The sequence below is a fragment of the Lampris incognitus genome, chromosome 3, assembly GCF_029633865.1.
Source record: "Lampris incognitus isolate fLamInc1 chromosome 3, fLamInc1.hap2, whole genome shotgun sequence".
NCBI classification, from domain to species: domain Eukaryota; kingdom Metazoa; phylum Chordata; class Actinopteri; order Lampriformes; family Lampridae; genus Lampris; species Lampris incognitus.
Window position 1 is genome coordinate 96485826 of NC_079213.1, and position 25236 is coordinate 96511061.

The following is a 25236-nucleotide window of genomic DNA, read 5'->3' on the forward strand; positions in this document are numbered from 1 at the left end:
GAGTAAAAAGTACGCTAATAAAGGAAACTACAGAGAGACGGTAGACGTGTTTTCCCGCTATGATGATGTTCTGGCTGCTCATTTGAAATGAGTGCAGTGTGGAGTTAGAAAACAACGAGACAGGAGACGTGAGAGTAGACGTAGTCGAGGTAGTTTACTAGCTCCAACTTAGCATGTCATACATTCGACAACGACACTGAACTCAACTGTCAACCGGAAGCGGAAGTGCATTATCTGACCCCTCGCCTCTTCCCTTAAAGGTACACCGTCCTCTTAGGTGAATGTCTCTTGTTATATAGATGTGGGTCACCACACAGCCCCCCCCCCCCAGAATTCACCTACTCAAAACAATGCAAAACAGCAAAAGTGCAAGTCATGAACATAAAAATAGACTCTACAACAGAACAGTCAATGACATAGTGCAAAGTCACGGGGAAAACAGGTGACGAGTCGGGGGGCTTCACAGGAGGGGAAACAGATGGGGCCGAAACCCGGGCCATAGGCAGGGCCGAAGCAGGAACAGAGGCAGGTGCCGGGGCCGACCTAGGAGGGCGCCCCCCCGCAGCGGGGGTAGGGCCAATTGCATTGGCTCCTCAATGTCCAAGTGAGCGGGCTTGAGACGGTCTATAGCGACCCGCTCCGGCCTGCCCCCCATGTCCACCACAAAGTTCTTATCCCCCGCCTCCAGGACGCGGAAGGGCCCGTCGTATGGGGGCTGCAGCGGGGACCGATGGCTGTCGTGCCTAATGAAGGAGTACCTCACCGATGGCAGATCCTTGGGGACGTAGGACCGGGGGAGGCAGTGTTGAGACATCGGAACGGGAGCGAAGGCACCGGCAGCGCTCCGGGACGCACTGAGGTGAGAGGCGGCTGACCAGGGAGCCGTAGCATCCGGAAGAAACTCCCCCGGAACCCGCAGGGGCTGGCCATACACCAGCTCAGCGGAGGAGGTCTGGAGGTCTTCCTTCGGGGCCGAACGCAGGCCGAGCATGACCCACGGGAGCCGGTCCATCCAGTCGCAGCCAGTGAGGCTTGCCCGCAGAGCGGCTTTCATGTCCCGATGGAACCGCTCACAAAGTCCGTTGCTCTGCGGGTTGTACGCCGTAGTGCGGTAGATCTTCACCCCCAGGTGCTCAGCGACCGCCGTCCAGAGCTCCGAGGTAAACTGGGAGCCCCGGTCGCTCGTGATGTCACCAGGCGTGCCGAAACGGGCCACCCAGCAGTCGATGAACGCCCGTGCTACCTCTGCTGCCGTCGTGGAGGACAAGGGAATAGCCTCTGGCCACCTGGTGGCCCTGTCCACAATAGTGAGGAGGAACGTATAACCACGGGAGGGGGGCAGGGGACCCACCAGGTCAACATTGACGTGGTCAAACCGCCTCTCTGGAACCACAAACGGCGCCAAAGGGGCCTTGGTATGGCGGTGCACCTGGCGCGTTGGCACGCCACACACGAGCCGGCCCAGGCTCTAACATCCTTACGGAACCCCGGCCAAACGAACTTGACGCTCACCAGCTTGGTCGAGGCCTTCACTCCCGGGTGGGAAAGTCCGTGGACAGTGTCGAAAACTCGGCGCCGCCAGGAAGTAGGCACCAGGGGGCGCGGTTGACCGGTGGAGATGTCACAGAGGAGGGTGGTGTTGGCCACGTCGAACGTCACGTCCTCCAGCCGTAGCGCCGTAGGGGTCGACCGGTAGTCTTGAACGGTCGCGTCCTTGGCTTGGTCCGCTGCCATAGCGGCGTAGTCGAGTCCCAAGTGAACGGCGTTAACAACCGCCCGTGAAAGGCAGTCGGCGACGAAGTTATCCTTGCCCGACACGTGTTGTATGTCCGTGGTAAACTCGGAAACCGCCGCGAGATGGCGCTGCTGACGCCCAGACCACGGTTCTGAGGTTTTGGCCATACAGAACGTCAGCGGTTTGTGGTCCACGAAAGCGGTGAACTGTCGGCCCTCCAATAGGAACCTAAAGTGTCTGGTTGCGAGGAAGAGACCCAGTAGTTCCCTATCAAAGGTGCTTTATTTGCGCTCGCTCTCACGGAGTTGTTTACTGAAGAACGCCAACGGCTGCCAGCCCCCCCCCCCACCCACTGCTCACACACGGCCCCCACGGCGTAGTCGGAGGCATCCATTGTAAGGGCTATGGGGGCGGCAGGCGACGGGTGAGCTAGCAGCGCAGCGTTGGCCAGCGCGGTCTTGGCGGCCACAAAAGCCTCGTCCATCCCCGAAGACCAGTCCAGCTCGTCCTTAGACTTCTTACCCCGCAGGGCCTCATACAGGGGACGCATGATGTGGGCGGCACGGGGCAGGGAACGGTTATAAAAGTTCACCATGCCCAGGAATTCCTGCAGCGACTGTACAGTGCGGGGGCGGGGGAACATGGTGACAGCCTCAACCCTGGCAGGGAGGGGAACGGCCCCCTGTGGAGTGATGTGGTGCCCGAGGAAGGTGATGGACGACTCCCCGACCTGACACTTAGCTGGGTTGATGATGAGGCCGTGTTCGCTGAGCCTGTCGAACAGCTGTCTGAGGTGCGTCATGTGTTCCTCCGCCGACGCGCTGGCCACGAGGATGTCGTCTAAGTACACAAACAAAAATGGCATGTCGCGGAGCACAGAATCCATAAGGCGCTGAAACGTCTGCGCCGCCCCTTTAAGGCCGAAAGGCATACGTAAGAACTCAAAGAGCCCAAAGGGTGTGATGACAGCCGTTTTTGGGACATCCAGTGGGTGGACCGGCACTTGGTGATACCCCCGCACTAAGTCGATTTTGGAATAGATGGCAGCGCCCGCCAGGTGGGTAGAGAAATCTTGTATGTGCGGTATGGGGTACCGGTCGGGGGTCGTAGCATTGTTTAGGCGACGGTAGTCCCCGCACGGGCGCCAACCGCCGTCGGCCTTAGTAACCATGTGAAGAGGGGAAGCCCACGGGCTGTCAGAACGTCGGACAATGCCGAGGCGCTCCATAGTCGAAAACTCCTCCCTGGCTATTGCGAGCTTGGCCGAGTCGAGGCGTCGGGCCCGGGCGTAAACTGGGGGCCCCACTGTGGTGATATGATGTGCCACGCCGTGCTTGGCCACCGCCGAGGAGAGGGTGGGTGTGGTGAGCTCGGGGAAATTTGTGAGCAGGCGTTGGTATGGATCCCTGGTGGAGAGTGTGTTAGCGAGGCACAGCGCTCCAGCCCCCCCAAGTGTGCAGGGGTATGACGCAAAAGAGACGGCATCAATCACGCGACAGTTTTTAACATCCACCAGCAGGTTGAAAGCACAGAGGAAATCCGCACCTAGGAGCGGGGTGGATACAGCAGCCATCACAAAGTCCCAGCCGAAACGTCGGCCGCCAAAACACACGTCCACATGTATGATACCGTACGTCCGAACGGACGAGCCGTTGGCGGCGTCCATCGGGGGGCCGTGACTGTCGGTCATCGTGTCCACAGCTTGTGCTGGTAGTATGCTGCGTTGAGCGCCAGAGTCAACCAGCAGCCGCCGGTCCGACAAGGAGTCTCTGATGAACAACAGCTTGCAATCACGGCCGGCGCCCATAGCCGTTAACGAGCGCCGGCCTTGGCGTTTCCCTGAACCCTGTAACTGCAGGGTTTGCGACACTGTTTTGCTTTTGCCCCAAACCTGGCATGGTAATAACAGAGCTCGTCGTCAGGTTGGCGGCGGGCTGTCACCGCAGCCGCGGTGTCCATATAGTCGTACACAGGTGGTGGTGGGGCGGTCTGGTGGGGTAGCAGGGCATGCACAAACTGTTGCCGGTTGGCCAGGAAAACCCGGTCTGCTTCAGCAGCCAGAGAACGGTAGTCCTTGGAGGCGGCGAGAGGAGAACTGGCCAGTGCTGTGCGTACAGGTGCGGGGAGCTGCCTCAGAAAAATGTGTGTGAAAAGAAAGGCCGGATCAGCCGATCCCAGCACAGACAGCATTTTTTCCATTAACTCAGACGGTTTGCCGTCGCCGAGGCCATTTAGGGACAGTAAACGGTCTGCCTTCTCCAGCTCCGACAGTTCAGATAGATTCAGGAGGAATGTCTTTATAGCATCGTACTTGCCAGCAGCTGGCGGAGCTTCCAACAGTGTCATTGCTCGTGCCGTTGTCGATGCGTCTAACGCCGCCACTACGTGGAAGTACTGCGTTGCATCCTGCGTTATCCCTCTCAGCTGGAACTGGGCTTCCACATGTTGAAACCACGGCAGTGGATTATGCTGCCAAAAATCGGGTAGCTTCACAGTAGCGGCGTAAATGCTAGCGTTAGCAATAGCCATGTTGTTAGCACCGGCGTCGGGAGCGGGTACCGCGGCAGCATTATTCCCGGCGTCTTCGTTGTCAGACATACTCGTATTAGTAGTTCGATCACGTCGGGGTCACCAATGTGGAGTTAGAAAACAACGAGACAGGAGACGTGAGAGTAGACGTAGTCGAGGTAGTTTACTAGCTCCAACTTAGCATGTCATACATTCGACAACGACACTGAACTCAACTGTCAACCGGAAGCGGAAGTGCATTATCTGACCCCTCGCCTCTTCCCTTAAAGGTACACCGTCCTCTTAGGTGAATGTCTCTTGTTATATAGATGTGGGTCACCACAGCAGGATGTTTTAAAAATATAACGGGGGTGGGGGGGGTTGCTTGGGTGGTTGCTTCACCAAAAATGTTGGTCAGCAGCCGCCACTGTCGTCCATCTATTATAAACCAACAACAGAGAAATATAACACATCACAGCATAAAAAACGTAGCGACCAGGTGCCAGATCGAGATTGTAAGCAGGCATCCAAGAGGCATCTACGACAATGGCGGACACAGCGGTGAAAAGACGCAAATATAGCGTGGTGAAACACCAAGAGGACAAAACTCGATCCAAACCGAGAGTGAATCTGGAGTTGCGTCTTCACCCGTTGGCGAGCACTGAAGGAGAGGATGGGGATAAAGAGCGACGCGGAGTTAGTCTGTACACACTGGGATGTGTTCTGTACGCGGTCAGGGGGCGTGTCTTCCGATGACGTTGCGCTTGGGAGGAGGGGCCAATTTTGAACGTTGTCTTTACAAACCGCATCCGACAAATCCTACTCGTTCTACATTTAAGGAACTTCGCATCTCGTATTTCTCCTGTCTTACTTGCCAGAGTGCGCAAACGGGTTGACTTTTTGAGCCCTTTTATTAAACCTTATTAAGACAATCCATTTCTCACGTCATTCCCCCTGAACTTGCTCATGCCCTTCTTCCTCACTTTACGATCTCTCATCATTGCGACTACTACCTTCGGCTGCTCTCGTTAGGGGTCGCCACAGCTGATCATCCATTTCCATTTCTTCCTGTCCTCTGCATCTTCCTCTGTCACACCAGCCACCTGCATGTCCTCCCTCACCACATCCATAAACCTCCTCTTGGCCTTCCTCTTTTCCTCTTCCCTGGCAGCTCCATCTTCAGCATCCTTCTCCCAATATACCCAGCATCTCTCCTCTGCACATGACCAAACCATCTCATCTTGCCTGTCTTGCTTTGTCTCCCAACCGTCCAACCTGTGCTGTCCCTCTAATATACTCGTTCCTAATCCTGTCCTTCATCGTCACTCCCAATGAAAATCTTAACATCTTCAACTCTGCCACCTCCAGCTCCGCCTCCTGTCTTTTCATCAGTGCCACTGTATCCAAACGATGGTCTCACAACCATCTTGAAAACCTTCCCTTTAACTCTTGCTGGTACCCTTCTGTCGCAAATCACTCATCAACCACTAAGATCTCTCATCAATGTTATTTCTTATTCTTGTGTTCCCTTTTGCTTGTTTACCTCGATTTTCATTCATCTGTCCTCTCCAGAGGTGGACACCGCGGCTTCAGAAAGTAAAAGTCCGACCATGTATTTATTCTAGCCATTCACTAAACAATGTGAGTTAACTCTACCTGGCTGAAGAGTTGTGTTAATTAAATTCAGCTGGTGTAGTTTATGGGTAGCACAAATACGTGGCAAGACTTTTACTTTCTGAAGCCAGGTTGTCCATCTCTGGTCTTCTCATTTTCTTCAACTCTCCCTTCGTAATAGTCCATTTTTGCCCAACCGCGTGCCTCTGGATCCATCCTCGGAGCTGTCGTGCTCAGCCGCCACCAAGAAAGTGCCTTCAACTCGATTTGAGTTTCCCGCGTTTTGCCGATTATTATTCCGTCGTTCACACGTCGCCGCCATCTCTCTCCACCACGGATAACAGGGATTGTGTAACTTCAGTGCGGTGGTCACCAACCCTGCTCCTACCGTCCTACTGGTTTTCACCCCAACCCCAATTTAACACATCTGATTCAATTAATCAAGGTCCTGGTAAGTAGGTAATTAGTAGAATCGGGCTCGTTAGATTAGGGCTGGGGTGAAAGCTGTCCAGGAGCAGGCTTGGTGATTACTGCTTTAGTGGTTAGCTGCAGATGTCAAGTCGACCTGCCAGCGGCACATCAACCGAGTAGTACGCGTACACTTTGACACCCCCCCCACACACACACGCACGCACGCACGCACGCACGCGTGCATAAATTCAATGAAAAGCAAAAGGGGAGGGGGTGTATGTATGAGGAGTTGTACAAATATTGCTACCTCTCAAAACCAGTCCTTCGTTTCATTCCTAACAGGCCATTGCCTGAAACAAGCGCTAAGAGACACAACCCATTTTGCGAGATGAGAACTTTCGTCACAGCCGTACTTGCCAGTATAGGTGTGTGTTACTTGCTGTCATCTGGACTGCACGCACATTTGATGCAGGTAAGAAAAAGCGCATTGTAAATTGAAATCAATGCTGTTTTGTGTAATCTCTGAGAGTATACAGCTGAACTTGTATGGGCAGTTTATTTTTTTATGTCAAGGTGAATCTTAAAGCAGACAAGCAGAAACTGTCTGCATGAAAGCAGAATCGCAGCTGCTGGTAATGATCCTGTAGGTGATTATATCATTTTAGATATTGCAATGTTATTTAATGACAATCATTACTCGGCATTCAAATTAAACAGGCAAAAAATTAAAAGGCAAATGCCACTCAGATGAATTTGCAGCCTACATGTTATTCTTCTTGTAATGACATTGACATCCGAATCTGTTAATAATAATAACAATAATAATAATTCATATAACACTTTTCTAAAAGAACTTCACAAAGTGCTTCACAAAAGATGTAAAACCAGACAAGGCAAACACAAGGGTAAGACCAAACAAGTAAGAGCAACAACAAAAAATGATAAATAAAAACAAATATCAAACATTTGTAAAAGCTTAATATGAACAGCTCTGCTCTTGAGCTAGAAACCAGAGCTGACGTTTACATCTACTAAGTTATTTTATTCATTGCATTTATTGAACTTTTTTTTTTTTTTTTAGAATTTTCCCCCTTTTCTTCCCAATTGTACCCGTCCAATTACCCCACTCTTCTGAGCCGTCCCGGTCGCTGCTGCACCCCCTCTGCCGATCCGGGGAGGGCTGCAGACACATACCTCCTCCGATACACGTTGAGTCGCCAGCCGCTTCTTTTCACCTGACAGTGAGGAATTTCTCCAGGGGGGACGTAGCGCGTGGGAGGATCACGCTATTCCCTCCAGTTGCCCCTCCCTCCTGAACAGGCGCCCCGACCGACCAGAGGAGGCGCCCCGACCGACCAGAGGAGGCGCTAGTGCAGCGACCAGGACACATACCCATATCCGGCTTCCCACCCTCAAGACACGGCCAATTGTGTCTGTAGGGACGCCCGACCAAGCCGGCAGGTAACACGATGACTCGAACTTGCGATCCCCGTGTTGGTAGGCAACGGAATAGATCGCTACCCTATCCCGGACGCCCACTTTATTGCACTTTATCACCCCTTATTTCGCCTGTACATAGTCAATCCTTGTGTAGCTATATCTTGTGTTGTTATTCTATGTTAAGTACACTGAGAGCGCATGAAACCGGAGTCAGATTCCATGTGTGTGCAAACACATGGTCAATAAACCAGATTCTGATTATCAAGATGTACGTACAGTGTAGGGCTGGGTGATATGGACAACATTTAATATCACAATATTTTTGACCGAATACCTCGATATCAATATTTTGACGATATTGTAGAAATGACTATCGGTGCTCTTGCAAAATAGTTACACAATGATGACATTTTTTAATAGATTTGATGTCAAAACAGGTAGAGACAAATAATATAACAGCTACAACAATCTGGTAAGTTCAGAAATTTGCATCATCTTTACGGGGATGCAGCCTTTAAAACCAGGAAAAGACAACACTTATGTCATATTATGATGTTATGATATCCAAAATCCTAGATAATATCTAGTTTCAAATCATGATATCGATTTAATATCGATATCATATCAATATATTGTCCAGCCTTACTACAGCGTAGACATGTTTTCTGAATAAAAACAGACAAAGTCATAGAGCCCATTCATTGTTGGATTTCCCACTAAATTGAGCTGTATTTTATAGTAAAAACTGACAATTATGAATGTGGCTGAATCCACAGAAAATGTACCTTACTTACGGTTTCTATCTTATTCAAGCTTACCTTTCCCATCTTTTCATTGTGCCATTGCGCATTTCGTTACGATGAGTAAGCCTGATAAGCTGGATAACGGGATAGTCAAGTTCAACTCATTGTCAGCGGAGAGATTGAATGATGAGTCAAGTCAAGTCAATTTTATTTGTATAGCCCAATATCACAAATTACAAATTTGCCTCAAGGGGCTTTACAGCAGCACAACATCCTGACCTTAGACCCTCACATCGGATAAGGGACAACTCCCTTAAAAAAAAAAACTCTTTAACAGGGAGAAACAATAGGAAGAAACCTCAGGGAGAGCCACAGAGGAGGGCTCTCTCTCCCGAGACGGACAACGTGCAATGGATGTCGTGTTTACACAATTTGCAGAATACAACATTGAAAGAGGATAACAGAATTATAATGGAATTATAAAATAAACTTGTTAAAAAAAGAGAAGAAAATTAGTCACACATCTTAGAATCACATACTTAATTTAAAATATCTGAAATGCAGAAATCCCCTTTCCTTTATTCATTCATATCGCGTTGCTCCAATGACACATTACCATTATTCACTATATGATAATGTGCAAATTAGCAAAATACGAGGGCCCGACTGTTAATAATCTGCCATGGTTTCCACTTGTGATTCTGGTCAGAGAACAATCTCTGCATCCATGCACTTCTCATCAACATCTAACAAAGAAGCTACAATTTAACTTGTCATGTTTTGCAAATATGTGTATATATATTTGGTTGTGTGTGTATATATATATATATATATATATATATATATATATATATATATATACACACACACACACACATACATAGTATACACACACACATATATATGTGTATATACAGTGCATCCGGAAAGTATTCACACCCCTTCACTTTCCCCACATTTTGTTATGTTACAGCCTTATTCCAAAATGGATTCAATTCTTTTTTTTCTCATCAATCTACACACAATACCCCATAATGACAAAGCGAAAAAGGTTTTGTAGAAATTATTGCAAATTTATTAAAAATAAAAAACTTGAAATATTGCATGTACATAAGTATTCACACCCTTTACTCAGGACTTGGTTGAGGCACCCTTGGCAGCGATTACAGCCTCAAGTCTTCTTGGGTATGAAGCTACAAGCTTGGCACACCTATATTTGGGGTATTTCTCCCATTCTTCTCTGCAGATCCTCTCAAGCTCTAAGGATAGATGGGGAACGTCGCTGCACAGCTATTTTCAGGTCTTTCCAGAGATGTTCAATGGGGTTCAAGTCTGGGCTCTGGGTGGGCCACTCAAGGACATTCACAGACTTGTCCCGAAGCCACTCCTTCGTTGTCTTGGCTGTGTGCTTAGGGTCGTTGTCGTGTTGAAAGGTAAACCTTCACCCCAGTCTGAGGTCCTGAGCGCTCTGGAGCAGGTTTTCATCAAGGATCTCTCTGTACTTTGCTCCATTCATCTTTCCCTCGATCCTGACTAGTCTCCCAGTTCCTGCCGCTGAAAAGCATGCCCACAGCATGATGCTGCCACCACCATGCTTCACTGTAGGGATGGTATTAGCAAGGTGATGAGAGGTGCCTGGTTTCCTCCAGGCTTGGCATTCATGGCATTCAGGCCAAAGAGTTCAGTCTTGGTTTCATCAGACCAGAGAATCTTCTTTCTCATGGTCTGAGAGTCCTTTAGGTGCTTTCTGGCAAACTCCAAGCGGGCTGTCACGTGCCTTTTACTGAGCAGAGGCTTCCGTCTGGCCACTCTACCATAAAGGCCTGATTGGTGGAGTGCTGCAGAGATGGTTGTCCTTCTGGAAGGTTCTCCCATCTCCACAGAGGAATGTTGGAGCTCTGTCAGAGTGACCATCCGATTCTTGGTCACCTCCCTGACCAAGGCCCTTCTCCCCCGATTGCTCACTTTGGCTGGGTGGCCAGCTCTAGGAAGAGTCCTGGTGGATCCAAACTTCTTCCATTTACGAATGACGGAGACCACTGTGCTATTCGGGACCTTCAAAGCTGTAGAAATGTTTTTGTACCCTTCCCCAGATCTGTGCCTCGATACAATCCTGTCTCAGAGGTCCACAGACAATTCCTTTGACTTCATGGCTTGGTTTCTGCTCTGACATGCACTGTCAACAGTGGGACCTTATATAGACAGGTGTGTGCCTTTCCAAATCATGTCCAATCAATTGAATTTACTAGAGGTGGACTCCAATCAAGATGTAGAAACATCTCAAGGATGATCAGTGGAAACAGGATGAACCTGAGCTCAATTTTGATTGTCATAGCAAAGGGTGTGCATACTTATGTAAATGCAATATTTCAATTTTTTATTTTTAATAAATTTGCAAAAATTTCTACAAAACCCTTTTCACTTTGTCATTATGGGGTATTGCGTGTAGATTGATGAGGAAAAAAAAGGAATTTAATCCATTTTGGAATAAGGCTGTAACATAACAAAATGTGGGGAAAGTGAAGGGGTGTGAATACTTTCCGGATGCACTGTATATGTGTGTGTGTGTATATATGTAGCATATATATATATATATATATATATATATATATATATATATATATATATATATATATATATATATATATATATATATATATATATATATATATATATATTGTAGCGAATTCAGGGGGCAGTCCGGGAACCGCCACGCGAACCCATGTCTCCCACTTCGCAAGCGACAACGTTAACCAGTCGACTAAAGGGTCCAACCCGTTAGTCAAGTACCAATGTGTCTACTTATCCATGCACGTTACAATATTTATATGTGTATACACACACACAGTAGACTTAATCATCAACTCTGAAGAGATTAACTGACAAACACAATCAACATTTATTCACATGCAAGGCAGTGCAATCCAGAGAATTAAAGTAAATGTTCAAGCTGCTACGAGGAGTTTCTCTGATTATTTATCAGTCTCTGATGCCTCTACGTGAGCAACAAACGCAAATGAGAACATCAGCAAGAAGACTGACATTGCTTTATAATGACTCCAAATGCTTGCCTCCAGGTCGGATCCCCCGCTAAACCTGACAGAATGATCCATGGCCCATAGTCAGAATACATAACCACAGTTAGAGCTACATTACCTCATTGTACATCTTTCAAACGCCAACTAATACTATGAATAACGTTATAAGAGCTGACTTAACATTAGCCAAAAGTTGGAAAGTCAGCTAGCATGGATATTATAACCACTATGTGACTTTAAACTTAGCTTTTATTCATATTCTCACGATAGCTTATGGAAGGAGATCGCTTATTGTAACAGGGAATGTAATGTATTATAATTACGGAGGACCACAAGGAAGTAGCTTAAAACATAACACAGGTCGTAATAAGCAGCTTGTACAAACGACCTGTGGGGTCGTTTTTTGGTGGAGGACAGTCTGAAGTAAAGTTTAATCAACAATATTTTAAAGAGAAATGACCTTTCCAGCTAAGGCTGCCCATGGCTGTGACAGCTAACATTTCTGACATTGCAAATAGTCCACTTTTCTGAACAACTGCTTTTGAAGAATTGATAAAACTATTTTAAGACGAGAAAGTCTCTTAGCACAGGGTAAAGGTCATTACTTGTGTGATTCGTGTTCTGTGAAATTTGAAGCAATCTTTTTCGAGGGTACAAACAGAGGACGCTGTGTGGTTTGCTATCAAACGTCATGCTTTTGGGGATGCCATTAGGAGCATGTCATTTGACAAATTCAATCATGTGCTTAAGGTTATGCCCTACTCTTACTAAGAAGTAGAACCCTTTGAGCTGCGGCTATGAGCTGCAGTCTCATATGAGTAACAATTGTTCAACTAAGCAAACGCTGACCACAGGATCTATGGCTGGGGTTCTCAAAGTTGTTACAACTCCCCAGATAGCAAAATTGCTCTGGCCCGGACCCGTCCCACACCCGACACTTCATCCGGCCCACATACCACATGGAATGATGGCACTTAGGCAGTCTGCTCCTGTTTGCCAGATCTGGGCCAGAGCCAAGCCATAGCAATGCCGCATGTGCCACATATTTGCCAAAAGTGGCCCATTTTTGTTTTGTGATATTTGGGCCATAGTCACCATTTACCACACAGGCCACTTCAGGGTCACATCCAAATTTCCAAATTGCATGTTGCTGAGAGCACCGCATCTTTGCCAAAAAAGGCCCGCATTTGATTTGGAATATTTGGGCCACATTTGCTATTATACATGTGGGCCACTTCAGGCTCACATCCATTTTGTCAGGGCCAGAAGAAGGCCATCAGTGCCGCATCATTGCCTGAAGTGGCCCACATCCGGATGCTATCTGGGAAAAGTCCGCATCTGATTTTTATTGAAGGCCAGAGGTCCGGAACGATTGGCGATAACCTCACCTCATTAGCTAATATACCAAGTTAGAAGTACCGGTAGCAGAATTTCGTTCCTTAGGATGGCAACGGGGTATTCTTTGAAGGCCCGCCCCACTCTGCCTCTGATTGGCTCTAACCCTAACAAAAGCTCACATACCGGTAGGCTACTCGTTACTGTCATTTAAGGTCAAGTCAATTTTATTTGTATAGCCCAATATCACAAATTACAAATTTGCCTCAGTGGGCTTTACAGCAACACAACATCCCGTCCTTAGACGCTCTCATCGGATAAGGAACAACTCCGTAAAAAAAAAAACCTTTAACAGGGAGAAAAAATAGGTAGAAAGCTCAGGGAGAGCAACAGAGGAGGAATCTCTCTCCCCAAGACGGACAACGTGCAGTGGATGTTGTTTTTACACAATTTACACAATGAAACATTGAAAGAGGATAAACAGAATTATAATGGATTTATAAAATTTATGAAGAATATGATGCACAGGATGCCAAGCAGCGTCCAGACGCCACCGGAACGGTAGCGAATTCGGGGGGGCAGCGGGGAATCGCCGCGGCTGGGACGCGAACCCGGGTCTCGTTGCCCGTGATGCGGGAGACCCGGCTGCGGCGGTTCCCGGCTGACCACCGAATTCGCTACAGTATATTGGCTGTGAGCAACAATTCTTGACTTTGTCCGCACTGATACAAGTGGCATATTGTAGTGAATTCGGGAGGCAACCACAGGAACTGCCGCGGCCGGGAAGCGGACCCGTATCGCTCGCACCGCGGGAGACATCGCTAACCGCTCGACTAAATGGTCAGACCCGACAGCCGGCGGCCAACGTGTCTACTTATCCATGCACGTTACACTACCCCCCTACTTCTGGAAGCGCGTCCGGGCGTATCCCACTTCTGACACCAATGTAGCAAATTCAGGGGCAGTCCGGGAACCGCCACAGCCGGGACGCGAACCCGTGTCTCCCGTTCCGCAAGCGACAACTTTAACTAGTCGACTGAAGGGTCCGACCCGTTAGCCAAGGGCCAACTTATCCATGCACGTTACACTAGCCCCCTCCTTCGGGAAGCGCGTCCCCGCGCTTAAGCATATCAGCACTTTCCCACCTCGAGGCGCACGCGCTTCCGATGGCTTACGGTCTCATAATCCCACTTCTGACACCAATGTATAGCAAATTCGGGAGGCAACCACAGGAACTGCCGCGGCCGGGAAGCGAACCCATATCGCCCGCACCGCGGGAGGCATCACTAACCGCTCGACTAAAGGGTCCGACTCGTCAGACAGCGGCCAACGTGTCTACTTATCCATGCACGTTACAATATGTTCTACGGGAAATGTGTGAGTTCTTATTTTCCATCCCTTCCACTTAAACGAGAGCTACGGTGACAGATGTGTGCACTGTCGGATATTGCCAAAAAGTTTAAAAAAATCCATGTAACTGCGTTTCAAATTCCCTGAAAGGTGCGAGAGTCTTGGTGACGGGAGCCAGTACAGGGATCGGTGAACAAATTGCATATCACTACACCCGCTTTGGTGCCCAGATAGTTATCACAGCAAAGAGGCACAATGTGCTGCAGCAGGTCAGTGAACTTTCCAAGAACACACCGAGCACAAAGGCAGCATAATGTGCCCCATAAATCTCGGTGCTCTGCATTAGAATAACATTCAATTTGCATCAAATTTGAATAAAACAGAACCCATATTGTGTTTTGAGAGCAGTTAATGTATGAATTTAAAAAAAATTTAATAGAGAAAATGCATTGATTAGCTGAGGTGTAGCAGACATGCGTCTCTTCGAAGGACAGATGTTCTTCCTACTCCCTACTGCAAATGAGGCTTTAAATATTAATTCCAATTTTCTGTCCTGTCTTGGGTTATAGGTGGCACAAAAGTGCCTCAGTCTAGGGGCCCAGGAAGCTTTGTATGTAGCGGCGGACACGGGCATACAGACAGACCCAGAGCGAGTGGTTAGCTTTGCTGTTGACCATCTGGGAGGACTGGATTACCTGAGCCTCAATCACATTGGACCCTCCCCCTTCAGCGTGTGGGAGGGGGACGTGGATCACGTCGGGTGGCTGATGGAGGTAAAGTTGCGTATCCATTGGCAGATAAACTGAAGAGACTGCTAAGTGTGTGTGTCTTCGTGACTCTGTTTGTCTGGCCTTTAAAGGTCAATTTCTTCAGCTATTTGCAGATGTCTTGGAAAGCCCTGCGCACCCTTGAGCAAAGTAAGGGATCACTGGTGGTTGTCTCATCTCTTTTGGGTAAGCTCACTAAACCATGCCGTAGACATGTTATAACATTTCGTTGCCTTAATATCATCTGGCTATGAAACCTGGAAGAGTTTGGATGTTTATTATTCTATTATTTATTATTCTGTTGACATGAAGAAACTTAACGTCATCACAAGAATACTGTTGCAAGCATCCTGATTTTTGCCAATGCCGTTTGTGCACCTCGTACGTTGTATTTTATCGTTAACTGTGTTGTATTTTATACCTTATACTGCTTATATTGTTTAGACTCTGCTCCTTTTTATTGCTGATATTTTGCATCTTATCTGCATGCATCATTTTGAGGTTGACACACCTGCAATTCCGTTCTGACAAAGTTCTTATCAAATCCTGACTGTAAATGCTTGTGGCTGCTCAGTGACAGGCGTACTTCTGTTGACTGGGTAATACTGCTCACCCCGAATATACAATCTCATGCTCAAGTTTGCCTGTCTTTGACAACAGCCAAATCCATATTTGCTTTATCGTGCATGGATGGATGGATGGATGTATATGTACGCATGTACACTACCGTTCAAAAGTTTGGGATCACCCAAACAATTTTGTGTTTTCCATGAAAAGTCACACTTATTCACCACCATATGTTGTGAAATGAATAGAAAATAGAGTCAAGACATTGACAAGGTTAGAAATAATGATTTGTATTTGAAATAAGATTTTTTTTACATCAAACTTTGCTTTCGTCAAAGAATCCTCCATTTGCAGCAATTACAGCATTGCAGACCTTTGGCATTCTAGCTGTTAATTTGTTGAGGTAATCTGGAGAAATTGCACCCCACGCTTCCAGAAGCAGCTCCCACAAGTTGGATTGGTTGGATGGGCACTTCTTTGAGCAGATTGAGTTTCTGGAGCATCACATTTGTGGGGTCAATTAAACGCTCAAAATGGCCAGAAAAAGAGAACTTTCATCTGAAACTCGACAGTCTATTCTTGTTCTTAGAAATGAAGGCTATTCCATGCGAGAAATTGCTAAGAAATTGAAGATTTCCTACTACTCCCTTGCGCATGTACTACTCCCTTCAGAGGACAGCACAAACAGGCTCTAACCAGAGTAGAAAAAGAAGTGGGAGGCCGCGTTGCACAACTGAGCAAGAAGATAAGTACATTAGAGTCTCTAGTTTGAGAAACAGACGCCTCACAGGTCCCCAACTGGCATCTTCATTAAATAGTACCTGTTAGAGCCTGTTTGTGCTGTCCTCTGAAGGGAGTAGTACACACCGGTGTAGGAAATCTTCAATTTCTTAGCAATTTCTCGCATGGAATAGCCTTCATTTCTAAGAACAAGAATAGACTGTCGAGTTTCAGATGAAAGTTCTCTTTTTCTGGCCATTTTGAGCGTTTAATTGACCCCACAAATGTGATGCTCCAGAAACTCAATCTGCTCAAAGAAGTGCCCATCCAACCAATCCAACTTGTGGGAGCTGCTTCTGGAAGCGTGGGGTGCAATTTCTCCAGATTACCTCAACAAATTAACAGCTAGAATGCCAAAGGTCTGCAATGCTGTAATTGCTGCAAATGGAGGATTCTTTGACGAAAGCAAAGTTTGATGTAAAAAAAATCTTATTTCAAATACAAATCATTATTTCTAACCTTGTCAATGTCTTGACTCTATTTTCTATTCATTTCACAACATATGGTGGTGAATAAGTGTGACTTTTCATGGAAAACACGAAATTGTTTGGGTGATCCCAAACTTTTGAACGGTAGTGTATGTTGTGTACAAATGTATGTATGCATATATGTACATTTGTATGTATGCATGTATGTATATACAAATCCATCCATCCATCCGTTATCCAAGCCGCTTATCTGAATTCGGGTTGCAGGGATGCTGGAGCCTATCCCAGCAGTCATTGGGGGGCAGGCAGGGAGACAATCTGCCAGGCCATCACAGGGCCGACACACACACACACACACACACACACACACACACACACACACACACACACACACACACACACACACACACACACACATTCATACCTAGGGACAAATTAGTATGGCCGATTCACCTGACCTACATGTCTTTGGACTGTGGGAGGAAACCGGAACACCCGGAGGAAACCCACGCAGACACGGGGAGAACATGCAAACTCCACACTGAGGATGACCTGGGATCACCCCCAAGGTTGGACTACCCCGGGGTTCGAACCTAGGACCTTCTTGCTGTGAGGCGACCGCGCTAACCACTGCACCACCATGCTGCCTGTATATACAAATTTATATGCAAATCGCTTATCGTATTACCAATGCAAGATTTTATAGTAGCATGAAGTGGATAGATGCAGGATTCTAGGATGAATAGTAATTGATGCTGCCTGTCAGATGGCCCAGGAGATTCATGACGGAGTAGTCTAATGTTCTCTATGTAACCATTTCTGAATTAGCATGTCATTCTTTTAACTGCTGAATTCAGCTGATGTGTCAAAGCTCACCCTGGATTGTGGCTCAAAGCAGGCTCATATCTTACACTACCTTGAGAATAACTGTAGGCCCAAGACATGTAAATCGAGTAAGCTTTATCTTGGGTCACGATAAATAGGTTTTCTATGTCCAAAATTAAAAATAAGAGAAAAGAGCCATCCAGGCAGTGTGGCGGTCTATTCCGTTGCCTACCAACACGGGGATCGGCAGTTCGAATCCCCTTGTTACCTCCAGTTTGGTCGGGCGTCCCTACAGACGCAATTGGCTCTGTCTGCGGGTGGGAATCCGGATGTAGATATGTGTCCTGGTCGCTGCACTAGCGCCTCCTCTGGTCGGTCGGGCGCCTGTTTGGGGGGGAGGGGGAACTGGGGGGGGGAATAGCGTGATCCTCCCACGCGCTACGTCCCCCTGGTGAAACTCCTCACTGTCAGGTGAAAAGAAGCGGCTGGCGACTCCACATGTATCGGAGGAGGCGTGTGGTAGTCTGCAGCCCTCCCCGGATTGGCAGAGGAGGTGGAGCAGCGACCGGGACGGCTCAGAAGAGTGGGGTAATCGGCTGGGTACAATTGGGGAGGAAAGGGGGGGGGGATCCAAAGAAAATACAACAAAATAAAATAAAATAAGGGGAAAAAAAGCATTTTGTATGGTTTGATTCCAGCAAGTGTGACAGTTTTACAGGTAAAATGTCCAGTCCCTTTGTGGCACCCTACACCTCCGCAAAGTTTGCACTGAATGGCTTCTTTGGATCCCTGCAGCATGAGCTGGCTATGAGGAAAAGCAACGTGTCCATCTCTATATGCACGCTGGGACTCATTGAGACTGAACCAGCTATGGAAAAGGTTGGGTGAGTCAAGTTCGTACTTAACACAGACAGCGTTATCGAAGGAAAACCTCATCAGTGTTTGTCATAAAATGAATTTACAATGGAAACCTTTTTAATCGCTTCGAAGCGTTCACAGACGATCATTTACTTTTTACAATATTTTTAAGAATCACATCAGTAACAGATGGACTGATCAAGTCGTATCCCTATAATTCTACTCACAGTGGTAAACATTGTTTTTTGTATTATAGGCGCATCACTAATGTGCCAGCCTATCCTGCAGCAGATGCAGCCTTGAAAATCATTATTACAGGAGCTACGAGGCAACCCGGGCTGTTTTATCCCTGGTTCATCATCAGCACCGTCAGAGACTGGTGTCCTGTCATGACGAGCTATGTTATTCGCAACATTTACAGCTACCACCCATGAAAATCAGTTCACTAGTGTACCATTACGACATATTTTACATTTTAAAATACTCTAAACCACATTTGGCACAATACATGTACATTTGAATGCTATTATTGACATGTCTCTGTGTTAAAAGTAGTGTGATATCTAGTATATTGAATTGTAATCAACCCATCCATCCATTATCCAAACGACTTATCCTGCTCTCAGGGTTGCGGGGATGCTGGAGCCTATCCCAGCAGTCATTGGGCGGCTGGCAGGGAGACACCCAGGACAGGCCACCAGTCCATCACAGAGCCGACACACACCCACACACACACATTCACACCTAGGGACAATTTAGCACGGCCGATTCACCTGACCTACATGTCTTTGGACTGTGGGAGGAAACCGGAGCACCCGGAGGAAACCCACACAGACACGGGGAGAACATGCAAACTCCACACAGAGGACGACCTCGAGGCTTGAACCCAGGACCTTCTTGCTGTGAGGCGACTGCGCTAACCCCTTTTTTTATTTTCATATATTACCATTACGTGTAAATATGAATTCTCCTGTTTTCACTCTCATCCTTCTGTTGGGAGAGCCTCAATTATAAAGAAGCTGTCATGGTAGAGGAATGGCTGACATTCGCTTTACATGGGCCAACTTGAATTGAAAACAATAAAGCAATGCCTTGCAAAGAACAGTACTATAAATGTCCACATGAGGGCAGTAGTGTCATAGTATTAAGGCGAGGTTATGCAGACGGGTGACAAAGGAAAAACCTGAACGCTTGATTTATTTGCAGTGACCCTACAGTGAAGGGGTCCGGGGGCTCTGTTATGCTGTGGGGGCATTTTCCTGGCATGGTTTTGGGTCCACTTGTCCCCTTAGAAGGAAGGGGCACTGCAAATCAATACAAAGTTATTCTGAGTGATCACCTTTATCCTATGATGAGACATTTCTATCCTGATGGGAGTGGTCTCTTCCAGGATGCCAAGGCCCCCCATCCCCAGGACACGAGGGGCCACTGAATGGTTTGATGAGGATGAAAATGATGTAAATCATAAGCTATGGCCTTGACAGTCACCACGTCTCAACCAAGCTGAACGCTTATGGGCAGGCGTGTAGCCAGAAATCTGATCGCGGGTGGGCACAGTCCGCATGTGTATAGCGATATAACAGCAGCAGCATAATCATATAACTTAAGTTATGCATAGAGCAGCTGGAATTTCTGCATGCACTCTGAACATTTTCAGGGGCTGACGAAAATAATCCATAGTGGAATATAATTTAAAATATTGTGCCATATTGCACAAGTGTTATGCAGCAGACTTGCTTTCCAAATCCATCAGAGCGAGACTAATCACAAATGTTCCACGATCAATACTAGTCTAACATGGTAACGCAAATATCGTTTTATTTATCAGTAACAGTAATATCATTACTCAAATTAGATAGTAGTGTGTCGCTACACTTGTGACCACAAAAAGTACAGCAAACTGCTACTTTGCAATGCGTACTTCCAACTCCAATAGCTACACAGGCACCAAGAGACAGGCTGTAGGCTTGCCTAAGATCCATGACCCGACAGACACACAGCAGACACTGCAACAGCAGCATCAGATCCAATCGCAGTTTCAAACAAAAACTACGCAAAAGAAATATACAGTGAAATAGACAATAATACAGTCTGCAATAAATTAGCCTGCCTTTGATGGTAGGCTAATTTATTGCTAACCTACATCATGAGATGACGAGGCTTGTTGTTGGACACTGAAAGTATGTCATTATATTCAGTTCTCTCGCAAAGGAGAGCAGGGACAGAGCTCAGTCTGTGTGTTGTCATTGATGCCCTGATGCGTTTTTATCCGATTGACAGTGGAAAACAGTCTTTCTACCGTACAACTTGTCACGGGTAGGGTGAGGGGGGCCTGTAGCAGACGATTCATTTGGGGAAATATGTCACTGGGGCAAGCATCGAGTACTTCAACCTGTGATGGCAAGGTCCTGCCCTCTGTGACCTTTCTCTCCAGTTGCTGTGTAAACACTGTGTGTTCTGCATCACCCACATTGAGTGAAAAGTGGGTGCTGGCGGGCTGTATTGGTGCCTAGTCACCAAAGGTGTTTGAATGGGGCAAGCAGGCAGCAGCAGCAGCGGCAGCTCTCATACATCCATACGTGTCCTCCTTAAAACGAGTGTTCAGTTCCATTGTGTGCCTGTCCAGTACATCATTCCATATTTTCTTTAGGTCTAAGTTGTCCTTTACCCTTGATGATCTGCCCACGGTAGATTCCACGCCACTATTGCCGCCTGCCAACTGGCAACGTCCTCTTTCGAGAGCCAGTGACGTCCCAGCACTGTATGTCATGTTTTCCCATCAGATTATCAGTCAGTGTTATTACTTTATCAGAGTCATGTTCTGTATCATTCCTAAATGTAATGTAATTGTCCTTGAGCCCCTCAATCAAATCATGCAGTCTGTCACTGATAGGGTGGAAGACCGCAAGCCCCTTCGTGGCATAGTCACTCATTTCAAACAACCTGTTGAATGTGACAAGTAGAAACAAAACATTTTTTCGTTTGCATTTGCTGCAGAAGGGAGTCGCCTTCGAGTTTTGTTTGGCCGCAGCTTTCCGAGAATTCAGCAAGCGTCTCCAAAATTGGGTCTAAATGCGTCAACACTTTATTTACTACATTTGACCACGAGCTCCATCGGACGTCACCGGATTTGTCTAAGTCTAAAAGTTGTTGCCCTGGTCGCAGCTGTTTTTGAATCGCATGCCTGTGTGGGGCTGTCATGAAAGTATGCAGGCTGTTAATGACATCGAAAAACGCTGAAATGACGGGGGACACCTTGGATGCAGTGCATAGGACGAGGTTAAGTCTATGTGAGCTGCAATGGACATACATGGCGTGGGAAAAGGTTTTCTTTAAAATCGTCTATACTCCTCCTTTGTGGCCGGACATCACCGATGCCCCCATCAAACCCAAAGCCTACACACAACGCGGGGTCCAGCTGCGGTGGCTCCAGTACTTGTAGAATTTTTGATGAGCTGGCATTTGCATTCATGTCCTCAGTCTCCACAAAACCCAGCGCCCTTTCCTTCAACGCCCCCTTGTGTAAGTATCTGATACTGTAGCGAATTCGGGGGACAGTCCGGGAGACCGTCGCCACAGCCGGGACGCGAACCCGTAACTCCCACACCGCAAGCGACAACGTTAACCAGTCGACTAAAGCAGGGGTTCTCAAACTTTTTCACACCAAGGACCACTTGATCATACATTTTTTTTCCGTGGACCACCTAACCAGCCGGCCAACACCCCCCCCCCTCCCAAAAAACCTTTTAAAACAGTCTATATTAGGCTTACAATAGCATATTATGTTTTATATTACAAATTATGTCTGCAGAATATTACAATACAAAATATGTAATAAATAGGCTACTAGCAAAATTAGGCTAGGCTTCTACCATATACCTTGACCTTGATTTTTGTGAGATGTATGTGTAATTACTGTTTCATATTAATTTTGTTCAGAGATTGCCTTTGGTTGTGATGTGATGAATAAAACATGGGAATTTATTTGAAATACCAATCAGGGTGAACTCAATGTGAATTCATCATTAAAAGAGTGAACTATTAATGTTAATTTAACAAAAATTCGTTTTAATAGGAATCAAATCTTTTTACTGGCTCTTGTGAAGCTATGAAATTACACATTTCAAATAAGCATAACAGCTTTACAGGTAGCAGCAGTGAACAACTAATGGGAGGAATGCTGTTGCTTTTGCTGTTGCATCACTGACTCAATGTCTGGCTCCACACTAGAGAGTTTCAGTCTCATACAGGGGGCTACATCAATCTTGTTCCTCTGCTTGGTTTTCAAACCAACCAGTGTGGAGAACCCAACTTCACAGTTGTAGGTGGTTGAAAACGGCATTAACACTTGCAAAGCAGACTCAGCCAGCTCAGGATGTTCAGGTTGGACGAGAACCCAGAAGTCTGTCAAGCATTTTTCTCTGAACGCCATTCTCAGTGTTCCATCTGATGCAATGTCCACAAGACTATCCGCCTTCCGTGCTGATAGTTTGGAACTGACGAGCTCAATGTGAGGTTGGTCTCCAAATGGATTTCTGATCCATTCAAGGTCCACATCCAATTCTGGAAAGTATCTTCCCAGTTGCGTGTGAATGCCTTGCAAATGTTCCTTGAAGGCTGCAAGTGTGTTGCTATCCAGAACCTCTTCAGCTTCGAGGACAAAATCGGCTAGAGTTGGGAAACAGTCAAACTCCTGGCGATCAAGACGCGCGCACCCCAGATCCATTTTGATGCGAGTGGCTTTAACTTTGTCCTGCACTGTAAAAACCGTAGCCGCTTTTCCTTGCAGTGCTAAATTCAGGTTATTAAGCGTGCTGAACACATCAGCAAGAAAGGCTAGTTTTGCGAGCCATTGAAAGTCATGCATTCTGCCGTAAAGTTCATCGGTTTGATGCAAAAACACGCGATAGCCAGCGCACTTCTGTGTGGAAAAGAAGTCTTGTGTGCTCACTCCCCATTTCTTCACACAGAACTTTAAAAAGACGTGAGTTCAGTGCCTTGCTTTTAATTAAGTTGACAATTTTTACGGCCTCGTCCAAAACCTGTTTAAGACAGGGTGGCATTTTTTTTACTGCCAATTGCTCTCTGTGGATACAGCAGTGCGTCGATGCGGCAGAGGGAGCGACAGCGCGTACACGCGTCACCAGGCCCTTGTGTTTGGCTGTCATCGCCGTGGCACCGTCAGTGCACACGCCAGCACACCTCTTCCAATCAATGTTATTCTGCACAATGAAGTTATTTCGGGACTCAAATATCGCCTCTACTGTGGTGTTGGTTGGTAGGGATTGACAGAAAAGAAAATCATCGTGAACAGCACCCGCATGTTTATACCGCACAAGCAGAGGAGAATAGCCTCGTTACCGATGTCCGTGGACTCGTCCAGTTGGAGAGAGAAAAAAAGACTGACGCAGACGTGTCACCAGCTGATCTTGGACATTTGCAGCCATGGATGTTATTCGCCGCTTGACTGTATCATTGGGCAGAGGTACTTTCTAAAGTTCCTCACTCGCTTTCTCCCCTAGCATTATGTTGACCATAACCTTTGCAGCTGGCTTAACCAAGGTCTCGCCGATTGAGTGAGGTTTGCCAGCTTTCGCAATGAGTAGGGAGACCTTGTATGAGGCTTCGGTAGCTTTCGCGTTTTCCCCTGCGGCATAAAAAACTGTGTGGCTTCCTTTCTCGTGTGTCGCTCAAGCTCTTCACGTTTTCTCTCAAAACATTGCGCAGGTTTCCAGGTGTATTCCTTGTGTTTTGACTCGAAGTGACGCTTGAGTTTGGCAGGTTTCATTGCTTCATTAGCTAATATGTCAGAGCACACAACACAATGAGGTTTTGGATCCTCAGCATCTCCAGTCCAGAAAAATCCAAATTGAATGTAATCGCTACTGCATTTACGTTTCACTTTTGCAGTGGCTTTTTCAGAGTGTTGTGCTAGCTAGCTCCTGCTGCAAACTGTTAGCACTATGGGACTCCATGCTAACAATGACGCGCTCAATGTGAGAAGGAAGTCTTTGCACCTTGTTGCTTACATTGTTCGTCGTTTCTCCGGATTTTCTCTTCAGCCACCGAACCATGATGTTTGTATTTTGAACGGTTCACTTCACTCTTTGTTAGATTCTACTTAATTTTCACAGTAGTCAGGAGGTCTTTGATATGAAAATCCTGTTATTGGAATGGACGCTAACTAGGTAACCTAGGTAACACAGGCTAACTGAAGAGACATGACTCAAAACGCAGGTTTGCATTAGACAAATTGAACAAAATTCTTAGGCTTATTTAGGCTACATTCTGATTCACTTTTAATTTAGAAAACATTTAGAAAACAGCTGTACTCGTAACTTTGCATTGGAACGCAGATGGTGATTTGAGAAACACGATCTTTTGCAATCCTCCCGCGGACCACTTGGGGGCGCTCGCGGACCACATATTGAGTATCACTGGACTAAAGGGTCCGACTCGTTAGACAAGGACCAACGTGTCTACTTATCCATGCACGTTACAATACAGACTGCCACTAGCTCTCGTTCTGAAAGGTCTTTGCATTCATCGGCTAAAATGGCGTATGTGTTTGGCTCGTCAGGCAAATCTGCCCTTATTTTGCGGAGAAGTAGCGATGCAGCGCTTTCTACTATTTCATTTTGAATGTCGGGACTCGTAAGTTTGCCGTCTTTAGGCAACTGGTCTAGTCCGTTTGCAACGTGTGTGTAGATCAGTGACTGCGTCATTGATGCTGTTATCGAGCCACTGCAGACACCGTACTGAGGAACACTCAGTTATACAGGTTACCGGGTAAGGGCCCACGAGGCGATAGTGCTGGATGACAGCTACACGTATGTC

The 25236-nt window shown here is 46.9% G+C and overlaps 1 protein-coding gene across 1 annotated transcript; it reads left to right on the forward strand.

The window, feature by feature from the left end:
* The first annotated feature begins 6656 nt into the window (after positions 1–6656).
* hsd11b1la (hydroxysteroid (11-beta) dehydrogenase 1-like a) lies at positions 6657–18833 on the forward strand. The gene is given in 7 exon segments (XM_056277758.1): positions 6657–6696; positions 6699–6740; positions 14313–14443; positions 14744–14947; positions 15034–15127; positions 18260–18425; positions 18656–18833. Coding segments are annotated over 7 exon segments (855 nt in total).
* Positions 18834–25236: the final 6403 nt, after the last annotated feature.